The sequence below is a fragment of the Bubalus kerabau genome, chromosome 4 (assembly GCF_029407905.1).
Source record: "Bubalus kerabau isolate K-KA32 ecotype Philippines breed swamp buffalo chromosome 4, PCC_UOA_SB_1v2, whole genome shotgun sequence".
Lineage (NCBI taxonomy): Eukaryota > Metazoa > Chordata > Mammalia > Artiodactyla > Bovidae > Bubalus > Bubalus kerabau.
In genome coordinates, this window is record NC_073627.1 from 131,434,242 (window position 1) to 131,458,074 (window position 23,833).

At 40.7% G+C, this 23,833-nt stretch overlaps 1 protein-coding gene and 1 long non-coding RNA gene across 4 annotated transcripts in view; both read left to right on the plus strand.

Moving 5' to 3' along the window:
- The window catches only part of NR4A3 (nuclear receptor subfamily 4 group A member 3), a 42,627-nt gene extending 33,288 nt beyond the window's left edge, over positions 1-9,339 (plus strand). For both annotated transcript variants that reach the window (XM_055578637.1, XM_055578638.1), the window contains one exon: positions 6,055-9,339. In XM_055578637.1, the coding sequence (XP_055434612.1) occupies positions 6,055-6,302 (248 nt within the window). In that variant the 3' untranslated portion in view covers positions 6,303-9,339. The remainder of the gene's footprint in view (positions 1-6,054) is intronic.
- Positions 9,340-9,584: 245 nt separating this feature from the next.
- On the plus strand, positions 9,585-16,307 carry LOC129651623 (uncharacterized). Of its 2 annotated transcripts, none has more exons than XR_008714250.1 (2): positions 9,585-10,174; positions 15,459-16,307. It is a non-coding gene; the product is annotated as an uncharacterized LOC129651623 (long non-coding RNA). The 2 variants fall into 2 exon arrangements; XR_008714251.1 differs by lacking the exon at positions 9,585-10,174 and adding an exon at positions 14,707-15,350.
- The last annotated feature ends 7,526 nt before the right edge of the window (positions 16,308-23,833 follow it).

A 23,833-nucleotide genomic window follows, 5' to 3' on the forward strand; every position in this document is an offset into this window, starting at 1 on the left:
ATTATTAGAAGATAGTCAGAATTCCTGAGAACTACCTTATTTTAATTCAGAGTGGCTCTATATTTATTGAACATCTGCTATGTGCCAGGCATAAAATCCCTTATCCTTGAAGAATCTGTGGTCTCATTGGGGAGACAGACACCTGCTCTAATAAATCAAAGACAGCCTGAAATGCACTATTACAGCCTGAGCACAGGTTGCTGACTGACTTGTGGTTTCCTGATCAGTGTGGGCTCAGCGTCTATGGGACTGCCCGTCAGGAAAGGATGTTATGACATGAGAAGTAGCAGTGAGATGACTTCCCAGAGAAAGAAGTAGAACTCCGAGCAGGAAGTCCTGTTTGTTAGTGGGTGTCTGAGTTACACACACACATCTCTCCCCAAGTGCTCTCTTATCCTTCCCCTTTGGCTGGACCTATATTATTGTTGTTACTGAGTTGGCCTGTGCCAGGATCTGTTCAAAGTCGAAAGAAGTTACTTTTCCTTATTGAGGCTGCTAATGGTACCATCACTCCTTTCCTTACCCCCTGATCCTTGCCATGAGGAAGAGGATTTGGCATTTCTTGTGTGGGCCTAAGAGGCAGAACTGTAAACTGTAGGAAGGCAAAATTTAGCTCAACATAAGGAAAGCTTCCTAAAAGACAGAACTATTTGAAATTGGAATAAGCAGCCATGGGGAGTGAGTTCCTGCCTAGAGGAGTGAGATTTACAGAGATTGAATGAATGCTACTTGTATGTTGTATCAAACATCTTATGGGGACTGGGATTGATTGTAACAACAGCTTCTCCAACTTTCACGTGCATGCAAATTATTGGACATCTTGTTAAACTGCAAATAATAACCATACAATAGTGAGAAAGTGAGCAACAGTCCATGGGGTTTACATTTAATGGAAGAGGCAGGCATTGGTCACAAAAAAATACCTGATTTCAACCTGTTATATCCTTCAAAGGGAAAAAAAAATAGAGAAAATGCCACAGGAGAACAAGATCTAGATTTGGAGTAAAAAGGGAAGCTTCCTTGAAGAAATATTTGGTCTGTAATCTACAGGATGAATACATGTTAACCTGGTGAAGAGGGAAGAACAGGAGCACAAAGCTAAATGGCTTCATTTTTTCACTCAGTCTCTCCCCATCTCTCTCTGTTTCGTACCTTCTCCTTCCCTCCCTCCCACCCCTTCTCCCCACTGCCTGTCTCCCTGCCTCCCTGCCTTCCTCTCTCTCCTAGCAGAGATGTCTACTGCATGGCTAGCTAGAATGCACAGGAATCCAGCAGTGTCTTTAGATACTAACACGAGGCAGGTTAGAAGTGCAATCTGTTGTTGCTCGCTTTGTTCGCTGTTCTAATCCCAGTGGCTATAACACTGCTTGGCACAGAAAGTGAAAGTTGCTCAGTGGTGTCCAACTCGTTATGACCCCATGGACTGTAGCCCACCAGCCTCCTCTGTCTGTGGGATTCTCCAGGCAAGAATACTGGGGTGGGTTGCCATGCCCTTCTCAAGGGGATTTTCCTGACTCAGGGATCAAACCCAGGTCTGCCGCATTGTAGGCAGATTCTTTACCATCTGAGCCACCAGGGAAGTTGTTGCTCTGCTTTGTACACTGTTCTAACCCCAGTGGCTATAAAGCTGCTTGGCACAGAACAGATACTCAAATATTTGTTGAAAGAAGCAATTAGTCAATTAGCTAATTAGATACACAGAAAGTAGGAGGGAGTTACAGGGAGGCTGAGTTCATCTCAGGAAGAGAAGGGACATTCTAACAATGTTCAAGGCAACCAGATATAATAGAAATATCTCTGGACTTGGCATGAAAGAAATGAGCCACTTGTTAATTTTAACTGTGGCAAATCACCTAACTCTCTGTGCCTTAACCTTCTTATTCATTGAATAAAGATTATCTTTGCCCTGCCTAGTTCATAGAGTTATGGTGAATAAAATAATAAAACAATAAAATAATCTAAATTTTTAGAATGTAATGTAAAGTACTATTAAATATATTTTTATTATCAGGGTGTAAAAGTAAACTCCCAGTCTGGCTGGTGTCAGGCACTTTCTTTGTGGTATCTTGTAGTGGAGACTCTTGTCTTAGGAGAGAGTTTGAACTAAATGACTCAAATGCTTTCCAATTCAAATATTCTATGGTTATGACACATAAATCCATATGTGTGGGCATGCATGCTCATTCCGACTCTGCAACCCAAAGGACTGGAACCTGCCAGGCTCCTCTGTCCATGGAATTCTCCAGGCAAGAATACTGGAGTGGGTTGCCATTTCCTCCTCCAGGGGATCTTACCGACCTAGGGATCAAACCCACATCTCTGGCATCTCCTGCTTTGGCAGGCAGATTCTTTACAGAATCTGTATTTTAAAGTTATGAATACATGAAGCTGAGTTAAAATACATATTGGATAAAAATGATGTAGATCAAAATGCAAGAAATACCGAGAAGCTTGCTTTACTTAATTGGACAAAGATCTTAAACTGAAATCTGTATATAGAAAGGGGGAAAATCCAAATGTCTAATTTCCCCTACAATTTATGAACTCTCTGTATATCAGCTCTGCAGCCATGTTTACCAAGCTGCAATAAGAAAGGGAGGTTCCCTTAAACTAAAATGTCAGTGATTGGGGTTTTAAGGAATTTCAGATTATGGGGAAGGTCTCAGACACTTAGTGACTCCCTAGTGATTTGAAAATCTTACTGACTGCTGGCAGTAGTTTGCCTGGAGACTGAATTTTATTTCAATCCTTTTGAAAGAGTAAAGAAGCCACAAATCCAGTAGCTGTTCAACACAACAAAGAAGGTGCCTTTGGCTTCTAACAGGAGTGTCTCTGAATTCCTCAAGGAATTCCAGGCCTAGGGTTGATCCAGCTGGCAGGAGGTATCGATCTCCACTTGAATTCACTGAATAAATAATGGTTGCCATAGTTATCGAGCAGTCACAACTGGTTGGAGAGCAGGGAAAACTCTGAGGCACCTTCTGCGAGTTTGGCCATGAGAAAGTCTGGTTACAGGGTTCCATAATCAACCCCCTCCTGAAATCCAGCCCACACATTGCTCAGTTTCTTTCTTCTGATAATGAATATAGGATCCTGAATATAGTGCAAGACATGAGGCATGGAAGGGAAGGGAAAGCTTAAATCAATGGATTGGTATTTTATTCTGGGAAAAGCATCTCTCCCTGCATTATGAACCTAATTTGATATATCTCAGGATTTAATAGAATTTACTATCAGCAGGATGACTGTTTGATCATGTTACAGCAACAAAAAGGTTTCACAAAGGACCAAATCCCAGTTTGTTCTCTTTTAACATTGTTATACCAATACCATTAACCTGGATATTTTAAAAGAAAAGGGTGATCTGACAGTCTCATGAATATTTTCACTTTTCTGTTTCCATTCACTCTTCTCTGTGTGTGTTCAGTCGCTCAGTCGTGTCTGACTCTTTGCAACCCCATGGACTGTAGCCCACCAGGCTCCTCAGTCCATAGATTTTTCCAGGCAAAAATACTGGAGTGGGTTGCCATTTCCTACTCCATTCACCCTTCTCTAGATATCAGAATAATTTTTGCATAGATGGTAGCACAGCTTAGATACCATTTTGTATTCCATTCTTTATTTAATGTAATAGTATATATTTCACCATGTTGCTTCACAGCCTTCATGTCCTTTTTGATGTCTACAGAATCTTCCATTATGAGGACATACTGTTTTTTACTCAACACTTTCCCTATTTTTCTTCATTTTATCCCTTTCTGTTTTTTTTTTTAATTGGAGTATAATTGCTTTACAGTGTTGTATTAGTTTCTGCCGTACAATAAAGTGAATCAGGCATATGTATACATATATCCCTTCCCTCTTGGGCCTCCCTTCTTCACCCACATTCCACCCCTCTAATTCATCACAGAACACCGAACTGAACTCTCCACGCTATACAGTAGCTTCCCACTAGCTATCCATTTTATATTTGGTTATGTATTTATGTCAAACCTAATCTCCCAGTACATCCCACCCTCCCCTTCCCCATCCTCCACATCCACACGCCAGTTCTCTACATCTGCATTTCCTCTCCTGCCCTGCAAATAAGTTCATCTATGCAAATTTTTTAGATTCTAGGTGATGCCACCCCAAGTGTCTTCTTGCCTACAGTCTTATTCTTTTTTCAACATTTTCTTCAGATAAATTCCCAAGAGTGGGATTACTTGGTCAGAGACTATGGACATTTTATAGCTTTTGAAATTTGCTGCCAAGTTTGCAGCCAGATTTTTTGCTCTTGAGGTAGACAGTAGGCAGCACTAGTGGTAAAGAATCTGCCTGCAATGCAAGAGACCTAGATTTGATCCCTGGGTTAGGAAGATTCAGGAAGATCCTCTGGAAAAGGGGATGGCTACCCACTTCAGTATTCTTGCCTGGACAATTCCATGGACAGAGAGGCCTGGTGGGCTACAGTCCATGGGGTCGCAAAGAGCCAGACACGACTGAACGACTAAGCACAGCACAGCACAGCATACTGAGAGAAAGAGGGCCTCCCAGGTGGCTCTAGTGCTAAAGAACCCGCCTGCCAATGCAAGAGACATAAGAGAGGTGAGTTTGATCCCTGGGTCAGGAAGATCCTCTGGAGTAGGAAACAGCAACACACTCCGGTATTCTTGCCTGGAGAATTCCATGAACAAAGGAGCCTGGCGAGCTAGAGTCCATGGGGTCTCAAAGAGTCAGACATGACTGAAGCGACTTAGCATGCACATACTGAGAGATGAAAACTTTGCCTGAGATAACAGGGGCCAACGTCTTCTTTCAGGAAGGAGGCTCTGAAATCTACACGCTGAGGGAGAGCAAACTGATTGGCACTGGATGTCAGGCTCCTTTTTGTTCACAGGAGATACAACATTGCTCTGGAACCAGAGGACAGAGGCTGCCTCAGAAGACTGGGTTCAAATCCCAGTTCTTAGCAGTTGTGTGACTTTGGGAAAACCATTTAACCATCTATACAAAATAAGACATCATACTATTTAACATAGGGATAATTTTATATATTATTTTATAAAATATAAGATTACTGGTGTTCATGTCTTGCCACATTATGAAATGCTTGCATCACCTCCTCAGGTCCCCCTCTTCTTCTCTTTGACTTTTCCATCTTCACAGACGAGAAACATGTGCCAGGTATAGGTCAATAGGAGTATGCGAGTGGGGAGGGAGGGGATAAAGAAAAGAAAATCTAGATTCTTCTCAATGCTGGTTAGCATGAAAACACAAGAATGCACTTTGTATTGGGGCAGCTTTTGCATTCGCAAATGGAAAATTACAGCCCCCACTACCAAGTGAGTCTGTCAGGATGGCAAGATTTTTTCATTTACCTGGATGTGTGTCTGTGTCACTCTGAAAAGAGTTGCTTCCTCATGGGGCTTTTGTAAGACCTCTGTCAGATGATGTGTGCAAAATAGTAACCACCCTGTTATTCATTCACTGTGGCTCTGTGCTGGGAACTGTGTGCTTCATCTGTGTTATTCTCCCAAGCTGGTCCTCCTAGAAAGTCTGAATTGGGTATGATTATTATCTTCATTTTGTAAGGAAATCATGGCTTAGACGTTAAGGGACTCTAGGGGACACTGAGTAAGTGACAGGACTGAGATTCAGTCCCTAGTGCTGTTTGATACTGTGTGCGTGCCTGCTAAGTCACTTCAGTGGTATCCGACTCTTTGCGACCCTGTGGACTATGACCCGCCAGGTTCTTCTGTTCATGGGGATTCTCTAGGCAAGAATACTGGAGAGGGTTGCCATGGCACCCTCCAGGGCATCTTCCCAACCCAGGAATCGAACCCGTGTCTCTTATGTCTCCTGCGTTGGCAGGCGGGTTCTCTACCACTTGTACCACCTGGGAAGCTGCATTTGATACTAAAGGCCATGAACTACCTCTAAGAGGGAGGGCACTATGACTGTAAAATGCCATCCCAACTGGCAGAACAGGACACAGTCCTCCGTTAGGGATTCAGGGTTTTTTAAGATGTAACTGCCTCCTAAATTTTCCTATCCTTTTCTATCCCTCTGCAGAACGACATGGGTTAAAAGAACCAAAGAGAGTGGAGGAGCTATGCAACAAGATCACAAGCAGCTTAAAAGAGCACCAGAGTAAGGGCCAGGCTTTGGAGCCCAGTGAGCCCAAGGTCCTGCGTGCCCTGGTAGAACTGAAGAAGATCTGCACCCTGGGCCTCCAGCGCATCTTCTACCTGAAGCTGGAAGACTTGGTGTCCCCACCTTCCATCATCGACAAGCTTTTCCTGGACACCCTGCCTTTCTGAGCAGGAGCAGCCTGAGCAGGGAGCTGCCTCATCTGCTAGCAGCCGCTTGCTAAGTAGCAGAGGGAGGGGGTCTGGACACCTACCATTTTCTGTCCTTCCTTAAGAGAGAAAGCAAGCTCCTGTCGAAATGAAAGACTTTTTTTTTTTTTTTTTCTGGCACTTTTCCTTACATCTGAAAGCCAGAAAACTTGCAAAGTATTGTGTTGGGGTTGTGTTTTATATTTAGGTTTTGGGGTTGGGATGGGAGGTGGGTATAGTTCATGAGGGTTTTCTAAGAAATTGCTAACAAAGCACTTTTGGACAATGCTATCCCAGCAGGAAAAAAAAAAGGATAATATAACTGTTTTAAAACTCTTTTTGGGGAATACAATTATAGTTGGTTTGTATTTAAAAACAAGAACAGCCAAGGGTTGTTCTCCAGGGTAGGATGTGTCTTGAGACTGATCCCTTTAGAATACACTTCTTGTATCAAGGGTATGTATGTGGTGCAAACAAAGCAGAACTTTCCTCTTCGTAGTTTCTTTCTTCCTTTATTTTAACAAATGGTGAAAGATGGAGGATTACCTATACATCAGACATAGCAAAATGATAATGGCTGTTCGCTTCCATATACAAGTGCAATTTTTAAAGTGCTGTCTTACTAAGTCTTGTTTATTAACTCTCCTTTATTTTGTATGGAAATAAAAAGGAGGCAGTCAGGTTAGCAAATGACACATGCTAATTTCCCTAGCAGAGGCTCTGTCCACCTGCCCTGTAGAACCCTTCTGAGGTTTGGTCCATCCAAGATTTTAGGCCATTCTTGATGGATCCAGACCCCTGCCCCAACTGTCCAACTGTCCTAAAGAGGGCTCAGATTATAAGACGGATTGCCACATAGCTTCTTTTTTGTCATGTTTTGTAAATCCTGCCAGAGTTCCCTAAACTTGCTCCAATTATAGAAACTGACTGGCATTCATTCAGAAGCCCCAGGAGCATTCAATAAGTTTCAAGTATATTGAACCCTAGATAAGAACATACAAATAAGTAGGAATGGATCATACAGGGTAAGCACCAGGGATAATAAGGTTTTTTAAAATATATATAATTTAATTTTTGTTATTGGTTAATGAGACAATTTTGGAGAACAGGCAAGTCTTATTATAAAAAAAATAGTGTGAATGTAAGTACTAGAAAGAATTAGTGGGCTGCGTTTCAACATTCCGTGTTCGTACTCCCTTTTGTATGTTTATACTGTTAATGCCATATTATTATGAGATAATTTGTTGCATAGTGTCCTTATTTGTATAAACATTTGTATGCACGTTATATTGTAATAGCTTTGCCTGTATTTATTGCAAGACCACCAGCTCCCGGAAGCTGAGTTACAGAGTACTTAAATGGGGTGTTCACGGTGAACTTGGATACACCACTTAGAAATTAAATAAGCAAATACATATATAAATATAGCAGGTTACATATATATTTATAATGTGTCTTTTTATTAACCATTTGTAAAATAAATGTTACTTTCCATGCGGTTATTTTATGGTTCATTTGCAGTGACTTTTAAGGCAGTACTGTTTAGCACTTTGATATTAAAATTTTGCTTATGTTTTGCTAAATTCAAATAATGTTTGAAGATTTTTAGGTCTAAAAGTAACTTTATATTATATATATACTCTGTATCAAGTCAAAATATCTTTGGCCATTTTGCTAAGAAACAAACTTTGAATGTCAAACTGATGTCATAGTAGTTTTTGTTAGCTTTAAATCATCTTTGCTTTAGTCTTTTTAAAGGAAACATAACAAAACTATGCTGTTTATATTGCCATTAAATTATACAATCAAACAAATGCCAAATGATTGCCTAATTGCTGCAAAGGAGAGTCCAGATAGCAAATCGTCTATGTTTTTTTCCAAGTGTCATTCTGATATTTGATCTTGTATTATGTTTGTGTGAGCTTTTGTGAGAGATTATTTTTATATTAATATCAAGATGATAGGATCTGGAATGTTAGGATCTTGGAATGTTAGAAGGGGCCTGACTTGTCAACTAGTTCAACCCTCCCTGAAATTCATAGAGAAGAGAACTGGGGCCCAGCAAAAGGCAAAGTTATGCAAGATCAAACAGCTGGTAACAAAATCAAGACTAGGACTTAATTCTTCTTTCCATGGTCTTCTTACTTAATTTACTGCATCTACAGGAAAACAGGCTTTTAAAAATAACCACTAATACTTACATTTTACCATGAGTAAAGTAGTACTTTTGCAGTAATTTTTTGAGTTTATATGCAGACATAATAGACATTACTAAATATCAGGAAAGCTAACATTTCATACAAGGTAGCTTCAGACCAAATTCAAGTTGAATTTGAATAAATTAGAAATGCTGTGCATACATATAACCCTTTTGTGCACTGTTAGTCTTAGAATGTTAATCCTTGTTTTTTGTCATGTCTGTAAAGGAGAAACAAAACAAAAAACCAGAGCCCTAGAGAAATGCTGTCACTTTTTATTTTTACACCCATTGGATTTAAGGAAGACTTTTTAGTCAATATTGATTGGTTGGAAGGAATGAAGAAGGTCTTTAGTTATAGGTCCAGATACTAGTGCTGAAAATAAAGATTATAGCCAGTGTTCTTCTGTCTTCCATAGTTACTACAACTATGAGAGCCCCCCAAACCCCCACCAAGTCATCTATCAATTCAGCTCTCTTTTTTTTTTTTTTGGTCTTAATGTTGACACACAAGTTTATACAGAGTGGATTACCGAACTAGCTCAGAAGAGGACAGCAAAGAATTAAAGCAGGTGATCTTCCCTTGTGGGAGAGCTCTCTCAGTGCTAATATGCCTTCTGTGGGCAGAAATCAGGAATCCACCAGCTGTTAATGGAGAGTGCCTTGCTTCCATTTCAGACGGCAGAGTTTTCCAAAGTTTCTCTGCTCCTCTAACAGCATTGCTCTTTAGTGGGTATTAACCTTGTGTTTGAAAGAAATGCTCTTGTACATTAACAATGTAAATTTAAATGATTAAATTAAATTACATTTTATCAATGGCTACTGGTCTGTTGAATAAGCACGCTTCATTTAACGGTATTTTCTTAATCATTTATATAATGGTATTTGCTGTGAACTCTTAAAGTGAAGAAAGTGAAAGTGTTAGTAACTCAGTCATGTCCGACTGTTTGCAACCCCATGTGAACTCTTAAACATATCTCAAATGGATTTTTTAAAGGCTTACTAGTGCTGAAAAATTAATAGGCATTCTGAATCAGAAATATATTAAACTTCACTGATTGGGAAGAGGGACATTCTAAATTCAATAACTATCTATTGATTACTTCCTACAAGCAAAGCACAATTGGGTGCTTTGAGGAGATACAAACGTGCAGTGTATGAAGCTTTTGCTTTCAACTGTATATAGTGGAATTAACAATTTGTTGCCTAAAAGTATCATTTAGGCATGTAAAGGATTTCTTTCTGTTTCAAATTAATGGGATATCAGTTATTTGTGAACCAGAATTTATAAGAATCCGGGTTAGAGTTCTCAAAGATTGATTGGTACTCTGCCTTTTTGCTGAAGCCATTACTACCTACTACATTGCTTAGAAACGCCCCTGTGGGCAATGCAAATACAACTTTTATTCAACACTGGCCGAAACATACAGGCTTCCCAGGTGGCGCTAGTGGTTAAGAACCTGACTGCCAATGCAGGAGACTTAAGAGACACGGATTCGATCCCTGAGTGGGGAAGATCCCCTGGAGGAGGGCATGGCAACCCACTCCATATCCTTGCCTGGAGAATCTGATGGACAGAGGAGCCTGGCAGTCTACAGGGTTGCAAAGAGTTGGACATGACTGAAATGACTTAGCATATCCCAAATATATATTCCAAGTGAGTACAAATATTTTTTTTAATTGGCATATAATTGCTTTACAATGTTGTGTTTCTGCTATACAAAGAAATGAATCAGCTATATGTATACGTATATCCCTTCCCTCTTGGCTTTCCCTCCCCACCCCCATCCCACCCCTCTAGGTCATCACAGAGCATCAAGCTGAGCTCCCTGTGCTCCCTTTACAGGAGGTTCCCATTAGCTATCTATTTTACACATGGAAGTGTATTTATGTCAAACCTAATCTCACAGTTCCAAATATGGGTTTTTTTTAATGCATGGATAGCTCAAAAACAGAAATGTGGGAGTTTTCATGATTTTCTTTATTGGTTCATACATAAAGTATTTTCTGTGACATCTAAGTGCTGTGTGTGGTCTAGGAGCCAAACACTTCTCTCTGCTTCTTGACAGTACCTTCATTCCTCAACTATAAAATATTGTATGAAGAGAATGAGAGATACAGTAAAGCACCATCTTGCATACAAATTCAAATGTCAATGTCTGGACCAAAGGGATAAAAGAGAAGGGGAGTGGAGAAGCTCGCTCTTTGGGGATTCTAGGGGCAAAAGTCTGGTTTGAGTGGGGAAGGAGGCAAGAAAGATTAGTTTTAGATAAGGGGCATATGCCTATGGATGAATTTCCATTGGTTTAATGGACAAAGATAACACAAGAATTGTTATTTTTGTGCACAATTTTAATTGATTTTTTAAAAAATGTGGTAAAACACACAGAAAACATACCATTTTAACCATTTTAAAATGTACAGTGATGTTAAGACCACATATTGTTGTTTAAACAATCTCTGGAACTCTTCTTACAGAACTGAAGCTCTGTTCCCATTAAACAATAACTCTCTATTCCTCCCTCCCACAGCCCTGGTAACCAATATTCTTCTTCTTGTTTCTATGAATTTGACTACCTAGGTACCTCATATGAGTGGAGTTAGTCCTCTTGTGTCTGGCTTATTTTACCTAGCATAATGTTCTCAAGATTCAGCATGCTATAGCACGTGTCAGAGTTTCCTTCCTTCTTAAGGCTAAATAATATTCCATAACAAATAATATATCACACCTTGTCACGTGTCAATGGACACTTGATTTGCTTCCTCCTTTTATACTGATGTGAACATGCATGTACAAATATTATCTTTTCAACACTTTGCTTTCAATTCTTTTGACTAAATATTGACTTTTGAGCTTATAAAAAGCCTAATGCAAATTATTTTCAAAGATAATCTTGATTATATGTGATTTTTTTGCCTTAGGCACTGATTTCACACTCTCCCCCATTTTTTTTCTATCAGGTAGCTTCATGACCAAGCTACTTATAAACTTTTGTTCTAAGACTAGGAGAAAAATGGAAAAGAACAAAATCAAAAAACAGAGAATACTAAAATCTGAGAGTATTAAATAGTCCATCATCTTGTCCAAATATTTGAAAAAGTCTGTACTTTGCCCAGCAGGTTGAAAATCTCATCAGGCTTCAAAGAGGGTGGTTCTTGTACCATCTATTATCTGACACCCCTCACCATGAACAAAATTCTTCAAAAGATACTTCAGAAAATTATTCTTCAGTGTCATCCTGAACTGCATTGTGACGTTACTATAAACAATACTTTTGTGTGTTCTATTCAGTTAGTTTTGCAAGCACACTGGCATTTTTGTTTTATTTTTTTTTAAGTCTCAGCCCATTTCATGGCTCTAACAGTCAGCCCAAGGATCACTGGCCCCTTAACCTGATCACCTGCCATGATGCTGGTCATCCTCCAGGCTGGGGTTCTAAGGGTATTTTATTTGAGGAGAAGAGGAGACTCAACGCTTATTAGGCATCTGTTATGTGTGCCAGCTATCCTGATAGAAATACTCATCCATGACATCACTTAATGCTCACTGCTGCTGAGAAGGTGTCATTATCCCCTGTCTGAAAATGGGGAAGGGAGCTAGGAGAGGTTGAGTACCTTGCCTGACATCCCGTGAGATTTGAATGCATGTCTATATGGCTCCAAAACCTCTGGCAGCCTTCCTGGAGCTTAGTCTTTAGACCCCTGCCTCCTCTCTGAGCACAGAGATCATTTATGCTGAGTTCCTTGCTCATCAGCAAGTGGTAAGAAACTCTACCCAAGCACAGAGCTACTAGCCTATACTCTGTCACAACCTCATTTTCTCTTTCTGTCAAACTTATCACCTGTCCTACTAATTCTTCAGCCTCCTTGACTCAAGGTATCCACCATTTTGTCTCCAGGAACTCTGTCCCTCATTAGCCTTAGACTGCAGAGCCTTGTAATACGGAAGCTCTGCTCCACTGTTGGAGTTCCTTTCCTGTGCTTTCCCCCTCTAAATACAAATGTTCTCTGTCCTCAGAGTGGACTTCAATCATTCAACGCTTCACAGCTCTTTCCTGCCCTCAGCCAACTTCCCAATTTCCAGTTGATTTAAAACTTACACTCAGGCTCTGTCGTCAATGGCCTCAAAGTTGTCCTCCTTCAGATTCTAGAGTCACCTCTCTGTCCCCTTCTGACCATGATCACTAAACGCACAAAGAGTGGCCTCCTGATCCCCAGAACCTACTTTCTTTGTCCCTGAAGAGGGGTGCTACAGCAAGCAGAGAACCAGGCAGTCCTGGACAGTCTCGGAGTTGTTCTCTTCCCAGAAGCCAGGCCTTCATTTTGCACATTGAATATATGTGTTCCTAACACAATTTCCACCTTTTGTTCCTAAAATCCTAATTTCTTCACTCTGATTATTCCACCCTTGCCCATTTTTTCCTGCGCGTTTCTAATCAATTGTTCAGAATTATACAAAAGTGTTTTTAAGTATATATTAAAAAAGACATGTAAATATACTATCCTAACATAGCTGCTTTCATATGTTTCACTGTCCATATGTACATATTTAGGGTTTTTTTTTCTTATTTAAAAAAATAAAGAGTACATCCTTATATATTTGCATTTTTGCTTCTTACATTGCCAAAAGAGCCTACATGAAACTAAAGTAATATAAAACTGGAAAAATAAAACTGATTTAAAAAGTAAAATATTTCATATATACAAAAAATAAGACTAATTTAAAAGAAAAAATAACTGTAAAATTATTTGTACATGCAAAACAATAATATAACAATCATCTATTAACTTATCACCCAATTCAAGAACTGTTGGAATCTCTATGATTCTCTAATAATATTCCTCACTTCTCCCCAACATCCTGAATTTTGGTTTATCATTGCATATATATATATATTCCTAAACAACTTATGGTTTAGAGTTACACTTTCAAAATTCTATATTAGTTGTATCATAATGTATATATTCTTTTGCAACTTGTTTTCTCTTTGCTCAAATTGTATTTTTCCATCTGTCAACAGATGAATAGATAGATAAATAAGATATATATATACAATGCAATATTATTCAGCCATAAAAAAGAAAGAAACAATGCCATTTGCAGCAATATATGTAGGCCTAGAAATTGTCATACTGAGTAAAGGAAGTCAAATAGAGAAAGACAAATATCATATAACTTATGTGTGGATTCTAAAAAATGATAAAAATGAACTTATTTACAAAACAGAAACAGACTCAGAGACATAGAAAAAAGGCTTATGGTTACCAAAGGGGAAAGCGCTGTCTTACTATACTGTTGGTATTGAAGAAGAACATGCATTGACGCTTCAGAAAGTATTGTGACTTGAATAGTTTAAATCTGAAAGAGCTGTAAATATAGTGGTACTGTAACTCTCATGTTCAGTACAGTAGGAAACTTGACTTGGCTTATGAAGCCATTGTGGAGGGTAGTTTCGGTAGAATCATCCTGAGTATCTAGCACAATGCCCAGGTCAGCACAAACCCTTAGAAATGCTTACTGAGTGAATTCAAGTTAGATATTCACTGATGGAGGTGGGAGACAGAAACCATATCAAATTCCCAAGAGAGAGACTATGTCATGATTTTCAAAGTTGGTATCTAGAGTGTAAGTGTCTACTTTCATATTTTTCTGAATTTCAATGCCTGAGAGAGAGAGAAAGAAAAGCAAAAATTCAACACAACCCTAAGGAAGGTTTATTTTTTTTTCCTTTCCCTGTAGAAAGCAGCTGTCAGTTTAACTTATCCCAAAATACTGTCAGTGATGAGCATGACTGAAAATGCGTTTTATCTGTAATTAGAGAGATTACATTAAACACTATTATTTGCAGACACACATTGAATTAACCCTAATCGAGGCTAGCAAATAGTAGAGCCTGCCTATTTTTCACCTCCAAATTTTTAGAAAATTGTGACAGTTGACACACGAGGGACAATGCTGACAAGATTTCTTTCCATCAAATGCCAGACAGTAATTGTAATTGCCTTTAAAAATGTTTAAAGCAGTTTCGTTAGTAAATCAGAAGTTGTCACAAATCATGCTGATAGTTTCTAAACATGGAGGTTGTTGACTGTGCATTCCAATGTGAGTTTAATGAATTGATTTTCTAAGGAATTTAACGTTGCATCTGTTTTCAGGTGTAATTAATTCACTCTGATTAATGTGATTAGCATAGATATCAGTGGATTACACATGATGCCCTCTATTTATTCACTTATTTTTAATCTGCCACACTGTCCATTGGGAAATTATATAAATGTTTTTTTGGGGAAACATCTTGCTCATGGCTCTGATCACATTGGATTTCTGCAAAGCAGAATCCTGGTAGGAATTCATTGATTATTCACAGGCTGTGCAGCAATGTACTTTTGTTTGAGGGACCTATTAAAGTTTACACAGTCCCGGGCTTTAAAGAGTTTATAATCCAGAGGGGAGGATGAGACAAACATTCCGATGCAAGTCACTCACAAAGAAGAATGACTGGCCTCAGAGTCTGTTTTTTTTTAAGCATCTCTTCCCTGTTCTCCTTAAGTAATGCTTGTGTGTGAGCTCAGTTGCTCAGTTGTGTTCAACTCACACACACTTGTGTGTGAGCTCAGTCGCTCAGTTGTGTTCGACTCTTCACGACCCCATGTACTGCCAGGCTCCTCAGGTCCATGAGATTATCCCAGCAAGAATACTGGAGTGGGTTGCCATTTCCTCCTCCAGGGGATCTTCCTGACCCAGGGATCAAATCCATGTCTCCTGAGTCTCCTGCATTGGTAAGCAGATTCTTAACCACTGAGCCACCTGGGGAGCAATGCTATTACTTAAGGTATGTCGATGGTTCTTGTCTTCTCCAGTGCTTCCCACTATCCTGGGCACTCTTATTTGTGGCTTCAACCACCACTCCCAAATCTAAGTCTCTACTCTGTCCTTGCAGATGCCTCCAGATATCTTCACCTGGATAACCCATGGGTACTCCAAATTTAACATACAAAACCCAAATCTGCATCCAAATGTTTCCCTCCTGTCTTCCCAATTTCCGTAAATGGCTCCTCCATCCACCCAATCAGCCAAGCCATACTATTATTGCAAATCTCTGGACAGAAAAAATTCATTTATTTCCCATCGTTCTCCAAATTTAACATTCATTGGAATCATCTGGAAAGCTAATTAAAGCACAGTTTCCTGAGACTCATGCCCAGAAATTCTAATTCAATGGTCTGGAATGGGATCTATGAATTTGCAATTCTAACAAGCTCACAGGTGACAGCAGGGCTGTTGGGCCAGGGTCCACAGTTTGAGAACCACTGCCCTAGATAATGAAAAAAACATAGACACATTTCTGTGAGCCGTCAAATCCCTACTTGGTGAGCAATCATTGCCAAAGAATGAAGGCCCAGGAAGTAAATCTCCTCTGGAGAAACAATCTCTGCATCAACCAGAGACAGGATAAATTAATGAAATGGCATGGGATTTAATTATTCCTTCATTCATCAACCATGTTTTGAGTGCCTACTCTCTGCTCGGCACAGTACAAGGCGCTGAGCTATACAATGCTGGATAAAAAAATGACATAATCCAAGTTTTAACAAGTGAACTCAGGCACTCTATTGAGACTGTAAAATGGGAATCATAATGCCATTGTGTAGGCTTTATGAGACCTATCAAATAGAAGACTTATAGTAAGTGCCTAGTTCAGTGCCTGGAGTATTGATTCTCAATAAGGATAATGAACAATTGGTAACTAGAAGATATTAAGAACAGGTGGCAAGAATACACAGAAGAACTGTACAAAAAAGATCTTCATGACCCAGATAATCACGAGGGTGTGATCACTGACCTAGAGCCAGACATCCTGGAATGTGAAGTCAAGTGGGCCTTAGAAAACATCACTATGAACAAAACTAGTGGAGGTGATGGAATTCCAGTTGAGCTATTTCAAATCCTGAAAGATGATGCTGTGAAAGTGCTGCACTCAATATGCCAGCATATTTGGAAAACTCAGCAGTGGCCACAGGACTGGAAAAGGTCAGTTTTCATTCCAATCCCAAAGAAAGGCAATGCCAAAGAATGCTCAAACTACCACACAATTGCACTCATCTCACATGCTAGTAAAGTAATGCTCAAAATTCTCCAAGCCAGGCTTCAGCAATATGTGAACCATGAACTTCCAGATGTTCAAGCTGGTTTTAGAAAAGGCAGAGGAACCAGAGATCAAATTGCCAACATCCGCTGGATCATCCAAAAAGCAAGAGAGTTCCAAAAAAACATCTATTTCTGCTTTATTGACTATGCCAAAGCCTTTGACTGTGTGGCTCACAATAAACTGTGGAAAATTCTGAAAGAGATGGGAATACCAGACCACCTGACCTGCCTCTTGAGAAACCTGTATGCAGGTCAGGAAGCAACAGTTCGAACTGGACATGGAACAACAGACTGGGTCCAAATAGGAAAAGGAGTACGTCAAGGCTGAGTATTCAAGGCTGTATATTGTCACCCTGCTTATTTAACTTATATGCAGAGTGCACCATGAGAAACGCTGGGCTGGAAGAAACACAAGCTGGAATCAAGATTCCTGGGAGAAATATCAATAACCTCAGATATGCAGATGACACCACCCTTATGGCAGAAAGTGAAGAGGAACTAAAAAGCTTCTTGATGAAAGTGAAAGAGGAGAGTGAAAAAGTTGGCTTAAAGCTCAACATTCAGAAAACTAAGATCATAGCATCTAGTCCCATCAGTTCATGGGAAATAGATGGGGAAACAGTGGAAACAGTGTCAGACTTTATTTTTTTGGGCTCCAAAATCACTGCAGATGGTGACTGCATCCGTGAAATTAAAGGACGCTTACTCCTTGGAAGGAAAGTTATGACCAACCTAGATAGCATATTGAAAAGCAGAGACATTACTTTTCCAACAAAGGTCTGTCTAGTCAAGGCTATGGTTTTTCCAGTGGTCATGTATGGATGTGAGAGTTGGACTGTGAAGAAAGCTGAACGCCAAAGAATTGATGCTTTTGAACTGTGGTGTTGGAGAAGACTCTTGAGAGTCCCTTGGACTGCAAGGAGATCCAACCTCTTGCCTGAGGAGACAGATCCAAAAAGATATTGCTAAGACTGATGTCAGACTACAACCTATGTTTTCTTCTAAAGGTTTTATGGTTTCCAGTCTTATATTTGCATCTTTAGTTCATTTTGAATTTATTTTTGTAGATGGTATGAGAAAATATTCTAACTTCATTCTTTCCCTTGTAGTTGTCCAGTTTTCCCAATACCACTTATTGAAGAGACTGTTTTCCTCATTGCATAGTCTTGCCTCATTGTTGTGGATTAACTGACCATAGGTACATGGGTTTATTTCTAGGCTTTCTCTTCTGTTCCAAAGATCCCTGTGTCTGTTTTTGTGCCAGCACTATGCTGTTTTGAAAGTTAATGTCAGTATGCTTGATGTCCCAGAGGGACTCATTTTTTAAAATTTTTTTCCTTTTCGCTGTTATGATTAGGCAATTTCCACTAGTCTGTCCTCCAGATCAGGATTCCCAGGTGGCCCCTAGTGGTAAAGAACTCACCTGCCAACACAGGAGACATAAGAGATGCGGGTTTGATCCCTCCTCCAGGGAAGATCCCCTGGAGGAGGGCATGGCAACCCATTCCAGTGTTCTTGCCTGGAGAATCCCATGGACAGAGGAGCCTGGTGGGCAACAGTCCAAAGGGTTGCAAAGAGTCGGACATGACTAAAGCAACTTAGCACGCAGGCATCTTCCAGATACTTATGTATTCTTTTGTATCACCTAATCTGTCTTTAATCCCTTCTAGTATGTTTTTCTTTTCAGTTATTATATTCAGCCTCTGACTGATTCTTGTTTATATTTTCTAGTACTTTGCTGAATCTTCACTGTGTCCATCTATATTTTTCCCAAGTTCAGTTAGTATTCTTATCACTATTGCTTCAAAGTCTTTATCAGTATTTGTCTCTCTTCCATTAGGGATTTTTTTCAAGAACTTTATCTTGGTCTTTTGTTTGAAACATATGCCTCTGTTTTCTCATTTTGCTTACCTTTCTTTGTTTGTCTCTATGAAATTAGGTGAAACAGTTACCTATCCTGGTCTTGAAGGCATGACCGTTTGTGGGGGGTGTCCCCAGGTGATCTGCGGGTCTCCAGTGGCTTTAGTGGGAAAGCTGGGTCTGAAGTGAGAGTGTGGGCTACATCTCCCCCCAGGTTGCACCAGCAGTCACCACCTTGGTGGGAGGGAGGGCTGGAGTCACTGGGCTCTAGAGCCAGAGCCAAGTGTCAATAGGAGTTTCTCCAGGCTCAGTGGCAGTCCCTACCCTATGGCCCTATCATGAACAGGGCCAAGGCCTTAGGGGCTGGAGCAACAGCCAAAAGGAAATCTCCACCTTGGTTGAGAGCCTGGTCAGGGCCTGAGGGCTTGGAGTGGCACTTCTGAGCCAGTGGCTCAGACAGTTAAGAATCTGCCTGCAGTGTGAGAGATGTGGGTTCGATCCCTGGGTTAGGAAGATTCTTCTGGAAAAGGGAATGGCTACCCACTCCAGTATTCTTCCCTGGAGAATTCCATGGACAGAGGAGCCTGGCAGGCTACAGTCCATGGAGTCACAAAGAGACGAACACAACTGAGTGACTAATACTTCTGAGCTGGTTCCACTTTGTCCCCAGTGTTTGGGCATGGTTAGAGGCTGGGTTGAGGTCAGAGAGTTTGGAGCCAAAGTGCTTGGAGCCACACTACTGAGCTGGTTTTTTTCTCCCCAGTGTAAGTGCAGGCCAGCAGTGGCAGTCTCCAGCCTGTGTAGGGGCAGGGCCAGACTGAGCTGATTCATCTCCCTCCAAGTGCAGGCACACTCACCAGCTGTGGTGGCCTCAGCCTTAACAGAGAGCTGCGGTGGAGCAGGAAATGCTGGAGCCGAAGCTTCAGGTTGGGTGAGGGGCAGGCCTGGGGGGTCTTGGCAGGCCCTCAGAGGGCCAGGCAGGTTTCAATTTGCTGCCTCCACACTGGGACTGGGAGCAAGCAAGTCTGCGCATGATCTTTAAGAGTGGAGTCTCAGTTTCTTACAGCCCTCAGGCAGCCCCACTGGTTTCCAAACTGTTTCATCTTCCCAGTGTTGAACCCCAGGGTTGGGATGCCTAATATGGGGCTCTAATCCCTCACTCCATAGGGAGGATCCTCAAGCCTGTGATACCCCGTACTGTTCTGCATCACCAGGTAGGGGTGTGAGTCCCGACTAGGTCACTTTTCCTTCCCTCCTACCAGACTCTGTGGCTTCTTTATAGCCTTGGTCACAGGAGAGTCATTCTGCCAGTTTTCCTGTCATTTTCAGTAATAGTTGCTCTATACGTAGTTGTAGTTTTTTATGAGTTCATTATGGAAAGGTCAGTCCAGGGTCTTCGTACTCCTCTGTCTTGATCCTCTTTATTGTAGGTTCTAGATTTTAATCAACAACCATATAAGATTGATGTAATATGCATTTAGCAAAGAGAGAATGAGGCCACAGGTCCTGCAAGGAACAGGTAAACCTGTGGAAGCCTTATGGCAATGTTTCCAATCTTGGCTGCATATTAGTATCACCTAGGGAATCTTTTAAACATCTAATGGCCTGTCTGTCCACAAGACCAATTAAATATAAATCTCTGGGGCTAGAACCTAGGCTTCAGTAGTGTTTAAATATCCCCAGGTGTGTTCAATGTGTAGCAAAAATGGAGAACCACTGCCTCAGAACTCCTGTATTTTCTTGCTCTCAGTAGGTCTTGGGAGTCCTGGCTTATGAGGGGCTTCCTGGTCCTTACAACAAGGCTAGTCCCCAGGAAAGACATCAGTGTTCATTGGCTCCCAGTATGAACACAGCTGTATTCAGATTTTAAAATACTTTTGAAATGGATCAGGACTAGAAATGAGTTTGGCCACTGGATGAATATAGGGAGAAATAGCTGAAAGAAGATATGAGTTAGAATATCTGGGTTCTTGGTGAGGTCTGTCATCCAACAGCTGTGTGATCTTAGGTTACTTTTCTCTGAGCCTCAGGTTCCTCATGGCTCTGCCTCTCTGTGATACTCTTAGGATTAAATGAACTAAAACACATGGAAAGAGCTTTGTGAAATGTAAGGTACTATATAAATATCATTATTTTTTGTGACCAATAATATGAAGAATGTGCTCAGAGAAAGATGATATCTGAGGAAGACATAAGAAAAGGTTGAATTACCTTCTCATAGGAGACCCAGGCCTCTGGATGGACAGGGAGAACTAAGTATTCAATACAGGGCAAATTCATGGACTGAAATGAAAAGCAAGTTGACAGGCTAAACATGAAACACTTCTTTCTCAGAAATCCAGAAGAAGAGACTCTGAGAAAGATCTTCCATTTGCTTTTCTGATGGCTTCCAGGAATTTATCCCAAAGTGGTGATGCTCCAGAATAAATAGGTTTTCTTCTCATAATTATGCCAAAGGTTCTGAGAATGGGCTGAGTACAAGACTGAATTCATTACTGAGATTGCTTGCAGTTTAACTGAGGTCCCAAGGAGGTGGTCTCTATGTTATCAAAAAAGAATCCTTGCAGACAGCTTTTTGGGCTTCTCTGGTAGCTCAGCTGGTAAAGAATCCCCTTGCACTGCAGGAGACCTTGGTTCCATTCTGGGTCGGGAAGATCCCTGGAGAAGGGATAGGCTACCCACTCCAGTATTCTCAGGCTTCCCTGGTGGCTCAGACAGTAAAGAGTCTGCCCACAATGCAGGAGAACCTGGGCTCAATCCCTGGGTTGGGAAGATCCCCTGGAGGAGGGCATGGCAACCGACTTCAGTATTCTTGCCTGGAGAAATCCTATAGACAGAGGAGCCTGGTGGGCTACAGTCCATGGTATCGCAAAGAATCAGATGTAACTTAGCGACTAAGCACACACATACAGCTTTTTAAATCTCAGTGGTTTTCCAGAATCCTTGCATCTGGACAACAGCTTACCTATGTCTCTAGATTGACTTTTTATTTTCCTCTGAAATTAATTTATTCTTTGAAAATAATAGGCCCTGGAACGAATTTTACTGTCTGTGGGAGGAGCTCAGCATTAGATAGGGCCATTTGAGGTATCATTTGACATGGGTCATGGATGGAGAGAGCTGAGATCCCTTTAAGCATAGAGACGATGACTTTTTCATCTCTTTGTATGCCCTGCATATGCAGGACCCAAAAAAAGTACACAGTGACTCAATTCCCTGGAAGCATCTCTTGTAGGCACAGTTCCAATTCATGTTAGGAAATTAATAAATATTTGTGGAAAGAATAAAATTGTCATCAAGTCTAACACACTGTCAATGTCCACTATTGTGCAAATGTGTTTCTCCTCTGTTCATCTTAGCCCATTATCAGCTGCAACTTCTCCCATAACATAGAGATCTATTGCCCCATATTCTCAGGGTTAATACAGATCTACATTGAAGAATAACCATAGACTTTTGTGGTACATTATAGTTGTATTATTGAGCTGGATCTTTGGAACTTTAGGAAAAATGAATGCTGTAATAATCCAGGCAAAAGACACAGGAAACCTGAGTAGCAGGTTTCTAGCTTGGTTTCTGAGTTAATAATGGTGCTATTCACTGATATATAAGGGAGATATAGTTTTGAGGGGAAATAAAGCGTATTGGGGTTTCCCAGGTGGTGCTAGTGGTAAAGAACCCACCTGCCAATGCAGAAAACATAGTAAGACACAGGTTCGATCCCTGGGTCAGGAAGATCCTCTGGAGAAGGAATGGCTACCCACTCCACTATTCTTGCCTGGAAAATGCCATGGATAGAGGAAGCTGGTGGGCTGCAGTCCATAGGGTTGCAAAGAGTCAGACACAACTGGACCAACTTATTACGCACACACTCAAGACATATTTAGTTATGGACATGCTGAGAGACAGTGACAAACTTTATTTTAGGGGGCTCCAAAATCACTGCAGATGGTGACTGCAGCCATGAAATTAAAAGACGCTTGCTCCTTGGAAGAAAAGTTATGACCAACCTAGACAGCATATTAAAAAGCAGAGACATTACTTTACCAACAAAGGTCCATCTAGTCAAAGCTTTGGTTTTTCCAGTAGTCATGTATGAATGTGAGAGTTGGACTATAAAGAAAGTTGAGAGCTGAAGAACTGATGCTTTTGAACTGTGGTGTTGGAAAAGACTCTTGAGAGTCCCTTGGACAGCAAGGAGATCCAACCAGTCCATCCTAAAGGAAATCAGTCCTGAATATTCATTGGAAGGACTGATGCTGAAGCTGAAACTCCAATACTTTGGCCACCTGATGCAAAGAACCAACTCACTGGAAAAGACCCTGATGCTGGGAATGATTGAAGGTGGGAAGAGAAGGAGACGACAGAGGATGAGATGGTTGGATGGCATCATTGACTCAATGAACATGAGTTTGAGTAAGCTCCAGGAGTTGATGATGGACAGGGAAGCCTGGCATAGTGAAGTTCATGGGGTCGCAAAGAGTAGGACACAACTGAGTGACTGAACTGAACTGAACTGGATGCTGAGTTGTAGCTGCCTGTCTATCATCCAGGTGGTGGTGTTGAATAGATCATTGGATATGCTGGTATGAAACTCAGGAGACATCTGAATATATCTTGAGCAGTATCAGCATACAATAGTAATAGAAATCCAGGAGGGGGAAATGAGTTTAGGGAGAAAAACAATGAGAGAAGTTTTAAGGGGAAGAATGTGACAGGCCTGTGGCAGAGGATTGAGAAGAAAGGTGAAAATGGACATGGCTTTAAAGAGGAGAGGATCCTGTGGAAAGGGACCTGAGGTCAAGGGAGAGATTTTTAAAGATCAGAAAAACATATTTAAATGCTAATGGAAAGGACAAGATGGGTTTGCCAGGCACTTCTGTATCTGTTCATCATCACATCTGATCAAAATAACCCTCAGAAAGGGTTGACTTCAGGCTTTCAAATCTAGCACAAATTCCTCTCTTGGCCAACTCTAACTCATACAAAAAAAAAAAAAAGGAATTCTAGGAAATGAAGTTCTCAGTTTATCCAAATTGACATATCACAATCCAGTATAGTACATCTCTTGTCAACTTGGTATCTATGCACATTTCCTAAACTATATGTAATTTTCAAATAAAATCATCAAGACCATGCTTCTGTAAAACATTATTATTCTTCACACAACTGAAAAACATGCTAACCATCTCCTAACCAAAAGATACCGAAAGTACACTTCATTTACCCTGAAGAGCAAAATTTTGCCATTCATTGGGCACTAAATTGAATCTTCAAAAGGCTATTACATAACTCAATCAGGTGAGC